At 42.1% G+C, this 16809-nt stretch overlaps 2 protein-coding genes and 1 long non-coding RNA gene across 5 annotated transcripts in view; 1 reads left to right on the forward strand and 2 right to left on the reverse strand.

Annotated features, from left to right (window-relative positions):
• The window catches only part of tbx2b (T-box transcription factor 2b), a 9213-nt gene extending 7982 nt beyond the window's left edge, over positions 1-1231 (reverse strand). The window contains exon 1 of the mRNA XM_080006303.1: positions 426-1231. Coding sequence (XP_079862429.1) covers positions 426-787 — 362 coding nt within the window. The 5' untranslated portion in view covers positions 788-1231. The remainder of the gene's footprint in view (positions 1-425) is intronic.
• Positions 1232-1594: 363 nt separating this feature from the next.
• LOC307235420 lies at positions 1595-8909 on the forward strand. Its single transcript, XR_013844340.1, has 4 exons — positions 1595-2207; positions 4294-4375; positions 6387-6648; positions 8432-8909. It is a non-coding gene; the product is annotated as an uncharacterized lncRNA (long non-coding RNA).
• A 496-nt stretch (positions 8910-9405) lies between these two features.
• The window catches only part of bcas3 (BCAS3 microtubule associated cell migration factor), a 320419-nt gene continuing 313015 nt past the window's right edge, over positions 9406-16809 (reverse strand). For all 3 annotated transcript variants that reach the window (XM_080006287.1, XM_080006291.1, XM_080006288.1), the window contains one exon: positions 9406-10489. In XM_080006287.1, the coding sequence (XP_079862413.1) occupies positions 10341-10489 (149 nt within the window). In that variant the 3' untranslated portion in view covers positions 9406-10340. The remainder of the gene's footprint in view (positions 10490-16809) is intronic.

Here is a 16809-nt window from a genome sequence, read left to right on the forward strand (position 1 = left end):
ACCCACGTCCTAATTATGAGCCCCTTTCCTTCAGCTGTAGGGTTTCACTGAGTAAATGGACAAAGCTTAATTCGTCACTATATTCTAACCTGAAATCACACAACCATAACAACGTCAAAGGACTTTTGATGTTTTAATATTACGATAATAAAATGTGGAAGTCATCTGGGCTAAAACGAATTTACTAATACCCCAATTAGTTATATTGTGGTGTTTTTTTTACGTAATAATGTTTAATAATAATTTAAAAAAAAAACTCCTTATCGAGGCCTGGACGATTGTGGGCCTTATGAAGATGCTACCATTTCACTATTTACCCTAAAAAAACGAATAATTTCGCAAACCCCACTCTCTGGAATGAAGGGCTTGTTTTGGCGTTAAGGGAATAAGGCTATAATAACAAAGTTATCATGCGACAGTCTTACCTTCCGGATTTGGTAATAACCATCTCCGTTCCTAGTTTATGAAATTGGTCCCAAAGGTCCTTGGCTTCCAGTGTGACTTTCGGGTCGTCGTCCACCTCTTCCTCCGGCTCCAACGTCTTCAAACTGCGAAGGTGGGCGGCTTGGTGGTGGTGGCTCAACGCCGGGTGAAGCCCAGCCTCGGCCGCCGCGGCGAGCGTATGATCCGGGATCGGCTTGGTCATCACGCCGGGAGGCAGCGCAAGCGCCGGGAAGAAGGAGGGCTGCGCAGCCGCTAGGAATGATGACATGGGGAAGTCGGTCGGCCGGTGAGCGTGGAAAGGGTGATAAGCCATGGCAGTCCCTGTGAAAACTGGATCTCTCATCGGTGCATCCAAAACAATTTCGAAGTGAAATAATATTCAGTGGTACCCCCCCCCCCACACCACACACACAGACGCGCACACCACCCACACCGGTGTGGATCCGCTTCCCGAATTGCTTTCTAAGACGCACGGGATTGGGTGATGTACAACGCAGTCCCAAATATAACGTGTGATAAATTCACGGGGAGAGGAGAAATCGCCGGACGATCTGGCGTGATCTTCGTCGGATGCCTCCGCCAAGTCCCTTATAGTGGAAGAAAAAAAGAGGAGAAAAAAAATCCCGACGAAAGTGCGCTCGGCGAGCCGCCTGTGGAGAACAGTGACCGGGCTCTGCGGTGCGCCTCGGCCGGCCGCGTTCGGAAAATGAGCTCCGTCTCTCGGAAGGCTGGCGCGATCGGTCCGCACTGCGCTCGCGGAGAGACTTGGTGGTGAGATGTTGCCCCGTTCGCCGTGGAACTGTGACTATCTCGCATGTCCTTCCTGCCTCGATCCCAACACTAACGAACCAAGCCCCTTTGATTGCTGATTTTACGCTTCCCGGACCAATTGTGGGCCTCCATAGGCGTGGTTTTGACAGCTCCGGACAGACCCTAGGAGAGAGAGGGGGTGGGGGGTGGACAAGAAGGTGTCGGAAGCATTAGCGGTAAGAAAACATGTCAACAGGATAAAATATTAACCAATGACAGGGAAGATCGGGAAATCCCACCCCCATTTCCAAGCCAAGCACCGGGTCAGCCCCTCGATTCCTGGCCGGCGGAGACGTCACCTCGCTCGGCTTGTGATTTTACAACGTTCGATGGAGAGCTCCCTCGCCTCCAGAAAAACCAACCCGTCCCACTGACTCCGTCTCAGAATGGATCACGCCGTTAAGCCACAGTAGGTTATTGTCGCATAAAAATTAGTGCAATCCACGGCCATAGGCTAAGACCAATAGTCGTATCCTATACGTTTTTTATATTTAGACTTTTTTATTTAAAATTATTTTTAGGCTTTCGCGGTGTGTGCGTGTATGTGTATATATATATATATTTATTTTTTACATATATATATATTAGTTTAAACGGCAACTGCGCGCAACTGACGTGTTATTATTTGAATATGCAATTATTTCTTTTTTCTTTTTTTTTACGCTTAAGCGGTATCGCGCTTCGACCAGGCTGCCTTTGTTTTGCGAGGTTTTTTCCCTGTGAATTGAATCCCACAGCCTAGACTATATGCATCTGCCCCCCCCCCCCCCCCCCCGACTCGCCGCTCCAACGACTTGATGGAAAAGGGCAGCACCCAATAAAACCGGACATTGCCACTTTAAACGGGCTCCGCAGCCCCGGGTCATTCCCAGAAAAAAACCCAGAACCCAGATGCAGATGCGGCGAGGAAACGAAAACAGATGAGTGCATTTCAGAGAGACAAAGTCCCAGCGGTGAGTGCTTCTCTATTCCGATGCACACAACACTTCCTTGTATACGACCGTGATTAAATCGCACTGCATTTTAATAACTAGCACGCGACTGTTTTTTTTTTATTGCGTGATAATGTTACGGGTTATGAAAAGCCTCGATCCTTTTAAATATGGACGAGTCGTCACCGTAGAACTTTAGTGTATTTCTTGGATTTATTAACCTGTAAACTGCAAGTCGCTTCTGCGGTATGCAGCCTATCGCCTATGTCGTAAAAGACATCGTAGGACCCTCAAGCACCAGAGGGGAGGTGTTGTGTTTGTGTGGGACCGTGGCTGCTCTCTGTTCTCCATTTCTAGGGGCCCTCGATTCATTCTGGATCCCGTTTGTTAAAGAGCCGCTTGGCGCCAGTCGGCCCGACGCACCACAACATAAGAACAAGTCTCTTGTCACTTCCTATTTACCTTCAAAATACCTCCCCCCGCCGCCCCTCCCTCGGTAGCACCCCTTCAATCCTCCTCGCAATTTCATCGCCCTTGGGGTCCGATTCGTCAGAAGTGAATCCCCGCCTGCCTCCCTTTGCGCCTAACTTGGATCCGGTTCTCGTCCGACATCATGGCTTTACGCAACAAAAACCGTGAAACATCAGCAAATGACACCGTTGTAGAAGTACAACTGCGTTATCTGCTATTAACTCTTGAGTGGCTCCACCCAGCCCCATGCCCCATGCGAAAGCCTGCACCGTGGAAAAATAGGCAAAAAGAACAAAAACACGAAAAAGGTTTAAGTTAATAAAAAAAATAGATCCCAAATTGAAATGAAGAAATTACATTTTAACTGAAAAAATATGGAAAATCTCATACCAAATACAGGTCGAACAAATTAAAACCATTTTGGAAGTTGATCCAATGACTGCCAGCCAGTGTTTTTTTCCATTTATCAAACAACCAACAGTATATTATTTGAACCACCCCCCAAAAAACAAATAAATAAATAAATAAATAAAACGAGCAACGCACCTTAGAAGTATATTGACGCACGTTAAAGATGAACAAGTGCACATGTGACTCAATGACAGGTTAATTTGGCGTTAGGCCTAATTTTAACATGAAAAATGTTCAAGGGGCCAAATATGGTGTCGAAGTGCAAAAAACGGATGTAAAAATAAAATAAAATAAATGATGTCTATTATAGAGTCGCGAAATGTTACCGTATGTGTGTGTAAGGCCTGCACGGCCGCACTGTCCGTCCTTACACCAACTGAACAGGTGAAGTCAGGGAGGAAGGTGAGTAGGCCTATACGATCCGGGGTTTCTTGGGTGCTGTGTAGGTCCTACAGCACAATCATAGGATAAATTTGTCCTAGTATATGATTATAATAATAATAATAATTATTATTATTATTATTATTATTATTATTATTTGTATCTAGAGTATAAATGGTACTGGATATACAAGAGGTCACAGCGAAAATTGCCTAATTTCTGTGCGCAATGGCCTTAGGAAAATACTTTTTCCGAGTTAAATTGATTACTTGCCTTGCAAAAGTAAAACAAACAGACAGCCAGACAGACAGACAGGCAGACAGGCAGACAAATAAGTAAACCAATCAATCAATAAACACGAACGTTTGGTGTTCATTTGGCTTTTTAAAATGTGACATTTTATAATTATGTGTTTTATTCTTGTTTTTTTTTTATTTAAAATTTTTCTTTATTCGATTGGAACACGGTAAGGTGTGATGTACAAGCAACTCGGTGGGTTTGATCTGTCTACAGTACCTCGTCCGCAGAACAATTTTCTTAACATTTCCAGGCCTCTTGTCAGATTCGGAACTCGGAGCATTTGGGGTAGAAAACGGATCAGCCGCACACGGGCTGACGCTTTTCCCTCTGTGAACACTCAGCTTGCTAATTGTGTCAACAACGCATTTGCGCAATTACTCCCCATTTATTTATTCTGTATCTTAAACGTTACACGTAAACAGAGCTTAATTCCTCTCCTCCCCAACGTGGCGGGATTTAAACGTCATTAAGTTCGCACCACTGACTCAAAACGAGAAGAAAAGGCATTAACAGACTGGATAATGAATGGACATGTGTTTAATAGACTCCCGGGTTGATTAATGACGTCACACCGCGCAACTTCGGAATGTGCGCCTTGCCTGACGGATACGTCGGAGCCCTTTCGCGTGAGTAAAACGTGCATGTTAACACACACACACACAAAGAGAGAGAAAAGTTCATCTCATACAGGTCTAGAAAAATAAAATCAGATTGTAATTCATAATATAATAATAATAATAATAATAATAATAACAACAACAACAAGTGTGTGAACAACGTATAACACGGTTATAATGGTCGTCAATTAACAGCGCGTAAGTGCAGTGGTACCAGCGTATATCTGTGATTCTCAACGTAGGGACCCTCCGGGGCCCATCATGAGGTCCCACAGGGTCCCCTGCAAAGTGACTAATAATCTTCTGTATCTTCGCCATTATTTCATTTTCAAGGCGCGGGCGCCATTGGAGAATTTACAATGATGTTTTTTTTGATCACAGTTCCACTCTCATCTCGCAAACCACGGTGTATGGAATTTTGGTCTCAAATCAAATGGGGTCCGTGACCGAGAATGCGTATGGAATCGAGGGCCCATTTTTCTGTTTGTTTGTCCAATATGTATGGGCTGCCAAGCACAAGGGCGCCATGTGTGACATCTACATGAAAATAATGTACAAATACACAGCATAGCATAAACAGTACGATTCGGCGCGTAAACCCTGTGTTCTTGCTGCGTCCAAAAAAAGACGCGACCCATATAAGTTATACGCGTCAGAGCCGGAGTAATTACAGCACAACTAGACAGTTTAGAGCCACATTTTGCCTCTAGAATCCGGTATTGTCGCGCCCCCCCTGTTCCCCCGACATTGTTAACTCTCCTCCCTTTCTTTCATCTCTCCATCGTCTCTTCCCATCTCTCCGCATCATCTCTCCAGCTATATTTAGCGGGTAGACTGAGGCCTTGGCGCCAGACCGTTTAAGACCTGTCAGAGTCCCTCATATTTCCCCCCTGTCACATGTACACCCCCCCCCCCCCCCCAGCTCACAACCCCCACAGCAAGAAGCCCCCCGCTCCTCCCCCCTCCTCCCCCCCCCACCCCCCCTCCCCCTCCTCCTCCTCCTCCTCCTCCTCCTCCCCCCCCCCCCCTCCTCCTCCTCCCTCCCCCCCCCCTCCTCCTCCTCCCTCCCCCCCCCTCCCTCGTCCTCCCCATCGCAATTTCATTCTCGCTTTCCTCCCCTTGTCTACTCTCTCTCTCTCTCTCTCTCTCGCCCCCCCCCCCCCACCCCCCACCCCTTCTCATTAAATCCGGAGTGGGGGGGGGGGGGGGGGGGGTCTTAATCCCCTTTCTCGTTGACCCCCCCCCCCCCTTCGGGCATAATGTGCTCGTCTCTGTGCTCGTGGTGTCTCATTGACCCGCCGTCCACTCCGATCGGCTCTCGCGGGGGCTGATTGATTAGAAGCACAACAGCTTTTCTCACGCGGCCGCGCTTCTCCGCTACTCCTGTACCAAAATAACAACTAAATATAATAAAATATTTCATTTGATCTTTATTACACTTTTTCAATACCTTTATTGTATTCATCCTTTTTTTTGACTAGTGCTGTTCCGTCAACTTCCCGGTGCTCACACCTGCCCCCCCCACCCCCCTCCCGGTATGAATGAAATGCTTTCCCATCGTATCCCACGTCTTAACAAAAGCCTGTTTGCTCCTACGTCAGACTACGTCTTATCTTTGAGCTGCTCGCGCGCGCACGCCACCCACGCCAACGCACACACCAAAGAGCGTCTGTTTGGCAAGTCCTGCCCAACGGGCGGGGGCGCTAGAGGGACCCCTGGGGAATTCAAAGGCACCCTTGACAAAAAGAGTGACAGCATAAAAGTCCCCACCCCCCGGCCCTCTCATAAGTAATTCATTTATTAGGGGTATTATAATAATATTATTATTATTATTATTATTATTATTATTATTATTATTATTATTATTATTATTATTGTTATTATTATTATTATTATTATTATTATAAGAACAACATGCCTATGCGGATGGATGCTTGGATATGGATGGAGGCCTTTACACGTGTAGTGTCAGTGTGTATATGTAGGAATCACAAAATATTTATCACATTTCTTTTTTCAGAGTCTCCCAGTGTGTTTTCTGTGACAGTTCCCCAAACTGTGGCATGCCCCCCAACGCACCCAAGCCGCCCGACGGACTCCCTGCCGTGCCCGTTTTGCGTGTGTTCCCTGGGGGCCCATCTGGAAACTCTGCGGCACGACAGGTGGACCCGTTTCCCTCTCACTTGACTCCACCATCCCGATAGGTGGGAGACAGAATAAGGACCACACCACCATGCATTAGCCAACATTTGACATTTGCCCAAAGAAGGAAGGTTTACAAGGTAAGGCCGGAGGGTTTATTAAAAAAAAGAAAATGCTGAATTGTTGAGTTTTTATCCCTTACAGTATTCCTCCGCCTTAAGCAAAAGACGAAGTTCCATATCCAATTAAATTACCAAGTAGGCCTGTAGTAAAACTTCACGGAATTCCTTGCATTTGGGAACGGATCAAATAATTATGGATTAATTAAGCATTGAAAACGTATTATTAATAATCATTCTAATGTAAATATGCTTTAATTACATTTTATTAAGGTCATGTTTTTGTTGGATAACGATCATAATTTAGCACCTCCATGCGTCCTCGCGCCAAACGTTGATTGAATCGGTGTGATGACGCAGCAACTAGGCGGATTTGAGGCAGGTCGTGACGTCACGTGAACCGTCACGACTTCTCATCGCCGTCACGAATCGCGTGGAGATCAATTATCGGTTTGCAGCCTGATACACACTTACGTGATTAGCGACACGTGATTTAAGAGTTGTTTTCCGTTGAATAGTTTAGACATTCTTACCTCCCTTGCACATGGAGGAAATACTATTCTCTACTTTTTTTTTTTAATTTATAATGTTTTTTTTTTACAAAAACGTTATATTATTTTTTTAAACGCGCATGCGTAATTATCTTTTTTATTATTCGTTGCCACTGCGTCGACCAGTGCTTCCATCTTTTAACAATAGACGGATATGCAGTGAAATAGTCCTGCACCATTTAAAAATGTTGAAATAATATAAAAACTTTCATTTTAATATATAAACCGATTTATCCGCACTGGCAATCGCCGGTAATGGATTTCTTAATCGACAGGTTCCCGTTACCTACGTATTGGTAGGCTTTGTATAGGGTCTGTAAACAAATCGATTATTTGAGAGATAATATTTTATAATTTATAATGTCGACAGCAACTCGAAATGTACATTTAAACATTAAAAAGCATAATATTTTTACATAAAATAATAATAATATTAAAATGAGGCTGACCATGAAGTGGTGCGGTGCTATGTTTTATGTTAGGTTATGTTATTATGTTTACGAGAACGAATGAAGATGGTGTCACTATTTCGTCATACACAAAATAAGGAAAAAAAAATACAAATCAAATCTGTCAGTCTTTTTTGATGTCCAAGCTATTTTAAGCAACGTTCGGTACTACGAATAAAGAAAGGAAAAGTTTAACCCATTGAATCAATTGCAAGCGCTTAGGGCCCCGCGGAACATTAAAGACACACATCGGCACTTAATTAAATGCCTAAAGCGTATCTATCTTTTTGGGAAACGCAGATATTTACGAGGGTATTTTACTTTTCACACATACACACACACACACACACACGCACACACACACACGCACACACACACACGCACACGCGCGCACACCCACGCACACACACACACACACACACACACACACACACACACACACGCACACGCGCGCACACCCACGCACACACACACACACACACACACACACACACACACACGCACACGCGCGCACACCCACACACACACACACACACACACACACACACACACACACACACACACACACACACACACACACACACACCTTTCCTCTACCTCAGTGATTATGGCTTTGTCTGTTAAGTGCAGAAAAGGTAGAACCTCTGTTAAATGACTAAATGGGAATGCAGTGTGTGTAGTAAATATGTTATTAAGTGTGTTTATTGTGTATTTTCTGATCTGAACTGAGCCACTACTACTACTATTACTATGCTATTACTGATGGTCTTCCTTTTTTCTTTTTGTTGCCTTATACCTTCATAGGTAAGATAAAAGAGTGCCAGGCAGTCCAGCAACCCCACTCCCTGCTCCAGAGGAACTTTGCTGTTCTTTCCTCCAGGGAAAAAAAATAGACTTGACTTTTGACATATTTATATGGCTGGTTAACTGTTTTTGTACTTAAACTCCTCTTTCTTGAGTGTCAATTATCCATTTATATTTTTAATGACACCTTATGCGTTCTATGCTGCCGTGTAAACACTGTGAATGAATGGATATTAAGGGGGGAAAAACTGATTTCACAATTGTGGCCCTTCAAGATCAGGGAGCGTTTCGCTGTCACTGTCAATTTCCACAATACTTCTCCATTGTTAGTTTAATGGAATAATGGAAGAAATCCGGCGAATAAATGGTTCCAAAGAAAAATGTGCCTATTTTTTCTCCTCCTTATCACTAAAACATTTCCACACTGTACATTTCAATTACATGGAATTACAAATATGGAGACATGAGGTTGGATAAGGTTAGGTTTATGGGGTCTTTAAAATTACTTATTTTAATGACATGTGGACACATAGAATTTGAACAACTTGTTTATTTTACTGAGAAAGTGTATATTTATACATCCATGGTTTTCTTTATTATTTTTAAAAACTGCTTACTCACGATTGGTGCATGTTCAAATTTGGGCATCCAATTATTGAAACTATTAAAATATGCAGGGAAAAATGTATACAATAACTACATTAATGCTATTGAAGGGGGGTTATTGAAGGTTTGAAAATGCCCAGTACATCATCTGTGATGCAAAATTCACAAACTTACATGGTTACGATTAAAATAAATGAGACATTAAATGAGGAAACAGCTCCCATCTGTGTGTGTGTGTGCCCCATTTATTTAGAATTGAGAAACGTTCTCTTCTTATATCTGTGCTGAATAAAACCCAGTGTTCAGTTTCAAAATCAATTCACACTAGACAGTTAGTTAATAAAAAAAAACCTCAAACCATATTTTGATTTAGTAAACTTTTATTTTGCTTGCTATGTTACAAGTCAATTATTACAGTCAGCGATAAACACATGTTACGAAGCACACATTTGTGCTCCGTTCGTCAGTTCCATTGTCCAAAGACCAGGCAAAGACATGCATCGGAGGACAGCGTCTGTCCATCGTCACTCAGAGATACATAATGATGACATTTTAATTTGACAACTTTTGACCCTGTCTTAAAAAGAAAAAAAAAGTATTTTGGTAAATCTAACCTTTTTGAACCTTTGACTTTCCTGGCTTTGAAGTCTGCTTTAATGTCTCAGTAAATTATGAATGTATAAAAAAAAAAAGGCCGGAATGTATTACAAAGGAATGGGGATTAACAGTGCATCGCAGATCTGTGTTCTTGTCATAAACCCAAAAGCTGACAGGCAAACTCATGAAAGGGAAAGAATGATAGAGGTGTGTGGAAAGACACAGGGTAGGGTCTATAGGAGGAATTTAGCTAATATACACAAATGCAGAAGTTCGGCTGTGTGACATGGGCCTGCAAGCAACTTATTACCTGAAGATGAAAATTGAGATGGATCTTCATTACATCAGAAAATTAGCAGTGTGTTTCCTAAATGAATTTGATTGAAGACAAGGGGGGTGTGGGGTCAAGATCAAGATCCAAAGCACTGCTGGGGGCACATTAAAATCGCTCTCAAATACAGTTTCTCAGCCATTCGGCAATTGTGTCTTTGTCGCTCTCACAACTAGATAATGAGCGGAGGGATGTTCTCTTGTAAAGTTGCTGCCATTATGTGATGATGCTTTATTGTTGTTGTCGATCGGTCAGTCTGTGGGGAAGGAAGGGTGGGCTGGCAGGTGGAGTTGTCGGGATGGAGTCCTGTGGGGACGGGGGGTGAATTGGTGGGGCTTGTTTGTGGCCGGGGGTTAGGCACTTCCTAAATTTCTTCTAGGGGAAGGCTGAGGGGAAGAGGCTGAGTGGCTGGCTCTCGTTGGTGGGCAGCGTGGAGCGGTAGCCCTCGAAGTTGCGTGGGATGCTGCCGCTAGTGGAGCCTGAGCTGTTGCTGAGCGTCTCTATGCTGCCCTCCCTCTGCAGCTCTGAGGTGGGCAGGGAGGGAGAGAGAGAGAGAGAGAGAGAGAGAGAGAGAGAGAGAGAGAGTGAGAGAGAGAGGCAAACAAAAGCAAGAGGTGAGTTTTAGCACACACAATTTTGAGTCAAACTGTATTTACACCGGCATTTCCACCAAGGAACCTGGGATGAAATATTCATGTATACTAGTAAATCACTGTACAATATGAAAATCAGGCACAGCAAGACCTGCACATACTTCCACGTTTAAAATGTGCAGCTTCTCCCTGTTGCTCTACCTGCTTTGTCCTTCAAGTACCATACCACCAGTATGGAGAGGATTAAATCTCAGAGTGATTAGGAAGGGAAGCCCAGAATCTTGAAAAGAGGTTAGATACGGGCATCTTTGTTTTTCAACCTGATCATAGGTGGCTGACACTTCATATGGTCGCTTTGTAACAAAGCACTGTGATGACCTACTCTGCATCCAGGCAAAAACAACCCGCTGCTCAACTTGTAGTAAAAAGCACAATATGTTCAGTTAAAAAGTGCTACAGAGGAATATTCATATACAAAACCACAAATATGCTTTATACACCTTTTGAAAAAAACCTGTTGAGTCCGTTGTGTCTTCAATAGGTTGGCTAAATGCTGCATCTTCCCCTATGCAGAGCTTGGTAGCGGGGCGCTGGAGGGACAGATTATTGGTTGGTGGAGGTTGCAGATTTGGGTTTGTTGGGTGATATGATATCGAAAATGTCCATGAATGTATTGGTTGGTGTGTGAGCGAAGATTTTATATTTAAATTTGAAGAGACTGGCTACTTAAAGACCGTGTTCTTATAAAACACGCACTCTTATTTTATTTTATTTTATATTATTGTATTTACTAACTGCGTTACGTTTTATGAATCAGTTAGTTCAGTTAGTTTACGACATTTCGCTGCATATATGTACGATCGTATGTATATGTATGTGACAAATACACATCTTAAATCTTCAATCTTGAATCAATTTCAGCATGTTCCTCATTTGCACAAGGAGGCTGATAGCACAGATTTGTACACCAGAGCTTTGGGAACTCCTGCTAGAGATTCTGAATCAATGAGAGCTGGGCAGAATTTTTAGATGTCTTGTAGATGGTCAAAAGTTTTGATATGGGTTCCTTGATATCCCATGAGGTCCCAATAGAGAATAATAATCACCATGACATATTCCTTGTACATGTAAATGCACCTGGCAAAATAAGACAAGGACAAGGAAGACATCCTCAACAAGGAGTCCCTGGTCCGCTAATAGCGCCATGAATTGCACATCAATTGCGCTTGCTGTCTGCGCTGTCGTAGCGTCTGATTCACAAAAGATATTGTGATAATGACATGCTACAGCAAACACGTCCATAACGTTTTTTTGCTGAGTGCAATTTGTCCTTGTTTTGTATCTGATCCACGGAGATAGGCAGATTCAAACATGCTCTAATTTTAGATTAAGATTTACTTTGTATTTTTAGGTTCATGTGCAGTGACTATAAAACATTTAAATATTATGATGATGATGATGACTATAATAACTCTTCCCACACAAGTCATTTATAACATGAATACAATGTGTATATATTTAAAATTTAAAATAAAAGATTATAGTTCTCACTGAATCTTAATATTACACTATAGAAATTATGTCAGTTAATTTTATATATTTTACTCTACCACAAAGTTAATTTTTTTCAGTGCCGGCCTCCCCCCACACCGGAATTCCGACTTTATTCTTGAAACACAGGGCTATTTCTAATACTCTTCCATATATAATATAACCATACTTTTCTATTTTTTTTTCTCGTATAAAAATGGGTTTGAGCGGAGCTGTCCATGGTCCTGCAGGTTCAATGCCATCTGTGGTTCAATGCCAATTTTGACAATCGCTATTCCCTATAACTTTTAGTTGTTTTTTTGATAGCTTTTGAGTTTAATAAGAATTATGAAACCAAATTTGCCAACGTTTGTAACGCCTTATATGTACAATAAATAAGTGCTTTTGGAGTGCGTTTGGAAAACCACCACGGACTGTCTCGTCAGTCCCGTTCAAGGCATCTCTACCTTCGGATGCCGTGACAGTAATTTTAATTATAATAATAATGTCAAAATACTATTTACATATCACTGAAAAGTCTGGGTGTGACACCCCTTATAAATGTGATTAAATTGCACCAGCTCTCTGAAGACAGTAATAAATTCACTCTAACTGCGTGTGGCTATTAGCGCCAGTGTTTGTGAATTGGAGGTTTTTTGCAATGAGGCTCATTTGCATAGTAAGGGGCCAATTTTGTGCCAAATGTATAAATAATACCTCGTTTAAATACATGCAAAATAGCACAGTATTCAGGTCCAGCACCAAGAGGAAAGGGGAGCCAGCATCAGCTGTCAACAGTAGGTCATTTCTAATTCTGCATTCACATGGATTATGGTACTTACAAACTGGAAGTCATGTTTGTGGACCAGAGCATGACAGCAGGCCAGCAGAGAACACCAGCAACGGTACATGGAATTTGCTGTCAAAGTTAAAATATTTAACTTTTTGCCATCCTCCACGACGGAATTACAGCTGGATGTTACACAGCTCTACTGCACGTCTGCTGCGGCTTCCAGAGTTTTGCACTTCAGTGACGGACCCGGTATATACTGTTTTCTCAGGAATAATACCCTTAAATGGCTTAAATAAAAACCGTGGATTTATATAAAAGTTATTTTTTTCTATTTATTAATTGCATGGAGGCTGTTTGGTGTTTGTAGAGAGGAATCAGATTGAGGATTTGGACATGGTTTTCTCGCATGGGGTGGTTGATCCGGTGATAAAGTTGTAGCTCCAGGTTATTACTTGTATAATTATAAAATAAAATATGAATAATTAATAATAAAAAAGGGCTTCAATTACCAGTGGATACCAGGTGATCAGCTATTGATCAATCAGTTAACAGATCACTGATTACAACCAGGAAACAGATCTCTATAGATGCGCTCTCTCCCGAAGCTGCATAGAATATCCATGAATATATCCACAATGAAAATTATCCATTGTGAAACCTGCTTGGAGATGAATATGATGCTTTATAGTCGGCTTGTGTAAAGTTAACCAACTGCACATTTAACAGAGTTAATTTAAGGAACTTAAGACTTAAGGTACACAAGATACAGCAAGTACATTTCTCCTTTCACTGTCCATGTTGGAAATGAACTGAATGACATTATAGGGAATTTAACATTAATTTAAGTTTGCAATAAAATATTAATAGTGAGGTGCATTTTTTTAGCTACACACGTTCCTAAAATTCTTATATATAACATACACTACATAAGTTAGTTTAATATATTTAATTTCAGTCTTTGTACACCACCAACACATCGTCACGCTTGTTTCATTTAGAGGTCGTAGCTCCCCCTTGCTACAGCGTGCTTGCTACGCCGTTTTCCATGTGAATGCAGCATTAGCCTGGCCAGAACTGCTTTACTGGTATGGACGAAATGGAAAACTGAATGGAATTTCTTTTTGGGGTTATTCTGTTTTGAGCAACAACACAATTATTTTGGTCAATTTGACTTTTGGGTCTGGAGTGGGCTTTCTGAAAAAATAGCAGTTGACATCAAGAAGACAGTTCACAGGAACCTTGTCAGAATATTGAACACTATTAACCTGAAGGGAGATATTGGCAAGTTTGGCGATCAGGGTCAGAGAACAGGGTGTATGACTTAAGTAAGGTACTAAGGCGAAGCTTAAAGGTAACAACTAAGGCTGAGCCTAACCCTAAATCTAACCCTATTTTGTGATTTTTTTTCTAAAAGTCACTCCACCTGACCAGTAAAACAGAAAGGCTGTGAGCCCCTAAACCAGGGATAGGCAACCATGTGCTACGGATTTCAGTGATTATCTCCTCGCTCTCTTGCTGAAGGTGTGCTAATCATTGAAATAAGCTGCCATAGTCGTGGTTTGGAATGAAAAGCCTCTTGGCACATAGTTGCCTATCCCTGTCATAAGCAGTAGGTCAGTGGTTGGTGGACCCAGAGAAACAAGTTGGTCAGATAGTGAAGGTTGCTGACCACAGCTCTGGAAAAGTCAATGATGTTATACGGCCACGCAGTGGCCTAAACTGCTTACAATGAAAATTACTGTGGCCTTAGGAAGTGGTTTATGGCATAGAACATACAGTATGCTTTGAGCTGTTATTACTTTGAATTGTTATCAAATAGCTTGGAGGAGAACTGTGACAGTGCACCTTCAAGGCACTTTGTGTAGGCCCTTTAATGTTTACAGTAGGAAAGTTTATGGATTGTAAGCTCAGAGTGTGCATCAGGAAACCCCCAGACATCTTCATTTTCCACAGTGAGGAGTGAAACAGGGGGCAGAGCTTGACATTGTGACCTCCTGTGTCTCCACAGGGTCATACATGACAAATATACTGCGAAGAAAAATATAATAAGAGTTCCACCAATTCATCCACCAATGTTGGCGAGATAAAATGCTCGAGGTCATGTTGGATTGCTTGATGCTTTTCTGTTTGGCTGTGCGAGTGCTTGAAATGGATATGATGCCGGCAGCCATCATGTCTATTATATTTATGTGACAGTGTCAAGATATATTCCTCCAAAAGACACACCACTAACACCGAACATGCTATGGGTGACATACAACATAAGTCAGACTTGAGGCCTGTGGACGGAATCCAGCTCCTAATGAATTTGTCGGCCCGTAAAACTAATCAGATCATTTTGGCCCACTTACAGTAGTAGCAGCTATGATTCTTGAGGGTCACAAACAAAAACATTAACCCATACTAATGTTCGATCCTCCATAACAGTCCAGCTGTCTTTCTCTTGACGTCATCCAGCGTGCTATCACAATACAAAATGAGCAAGGGAAAGAAATATATATCTTTACTCTAATTCATGGATACCATAAATGTTTTAATGATACTTTCATTAGATTACAATTAACTGGAAGGTCAAAACAGACTTATAAGACTTATAAGTCTGACTTATAAATCTTTGTATTGCAGTGGTGTACTGTGTTAACATAAATATTAAAATGTTACTGTCGACGAAGCCATCAAATTTAACACAGGAAACATTTTTTAGAGTCGTTTCACCACTATTGAAGTGTGGAAGAACATAAGATGGGTTAAGACTGTGTTTACAGTTCAATTTATCTGGAGGCTAAAAGTCATCCTTAGAGTGTTAATATGCTATTTATGATAGGGTGGTGGTGGTCCTGGTATACTTGGCCATGGAAAAGTGTGTCTGAGTGGGCGTCCAAGCAACCCTAACAGAGTCGCTCTGTTGTCCTAGCTGACATGCACTGTCAGTGTGCCTGCTGTCCACCCCCCTCCTTTTTTAATTCCCTACACTGTGTGGCAGCAGAGCCGCCGGCACAACTGAACCAGTGGTGGTATAAATCCTGCTGTGGAGAGGATGTCAGGGATGAAAATAGTTTCACTCCATTTGCAGTTGAGCAGTATGCCCATGCACACACAATCAAATCATACACTGTTGAAACTCAACAGACTGTGCTTTCACACAGTCTGTTGCAGAATGCACACATGAAGAAATGTATCCTTTCGAGTACAAATGTGTATACAGTTGAAAAAATGTTAGATTAGCAGTCACCTGGCTGGAGGTGAGTAGAGTACTCCAAAGACATATTTTAATGTAAAAGTACTGTTACTTTCATAAGATATTATCTCCAGTACAAAGATTTCATCAAAGCAATTCTCCAAATAACAGCCCGAGTAACTAAACTAAACTGGTTACTTGGGTATTAGTTACTTTGAGTTGGATCTGTGAGAATCAATATAACTGCATCTCAATGCAATGGGGTTCACACCCCAGAGCTCAGACCTCAAGCAGAGCTTCTCAAAGCCGTTTGGACAGTTTATAATTATTGCTTCCAGTTTAGCTACAAGTTACAGGTAAATTTGTAACTAAACTTGACCAATTTCATGGAAAAATTTAAGGAGAAGAGAGCTTTATAGCACAGTTACAATTTCATAGAGGACACATAGGTCAATTTGACAATGGCCACTAGCCTAAGGAGAGACGAGGGAAATTTTACATTGAACTTGTTTAACTGATCGACAGACCAATGTCTTTGCGGCTGGCAATGCATTGTGTGTTTAGAACAGCAGTGGAAGCGACAGATTTCACATCTCCCATCTTCCCGTCCACAGAGACATATGAGTTTCAGGTCACAGAAGACCAGAAGCTGAATGAGAAGATACAGTAGGTACTCTGATTCTGCATAACTGAGTCATGTTTCAAAGTTTGAGCATGATGTTTTTTAGCTGGCTAGGTTAAACCAAGAGC

Source organism: Zeus faber, assembly GCF_960531495.2.
Source record: "Zeus faber genome assembly, chromosome: 9".
Classification (NCBI taxonomy): Eukaryota; Metazoa; Chordata; class Actinopteri; order Zeiformes; family Zeidae; genus Zeus; species Zeus faber.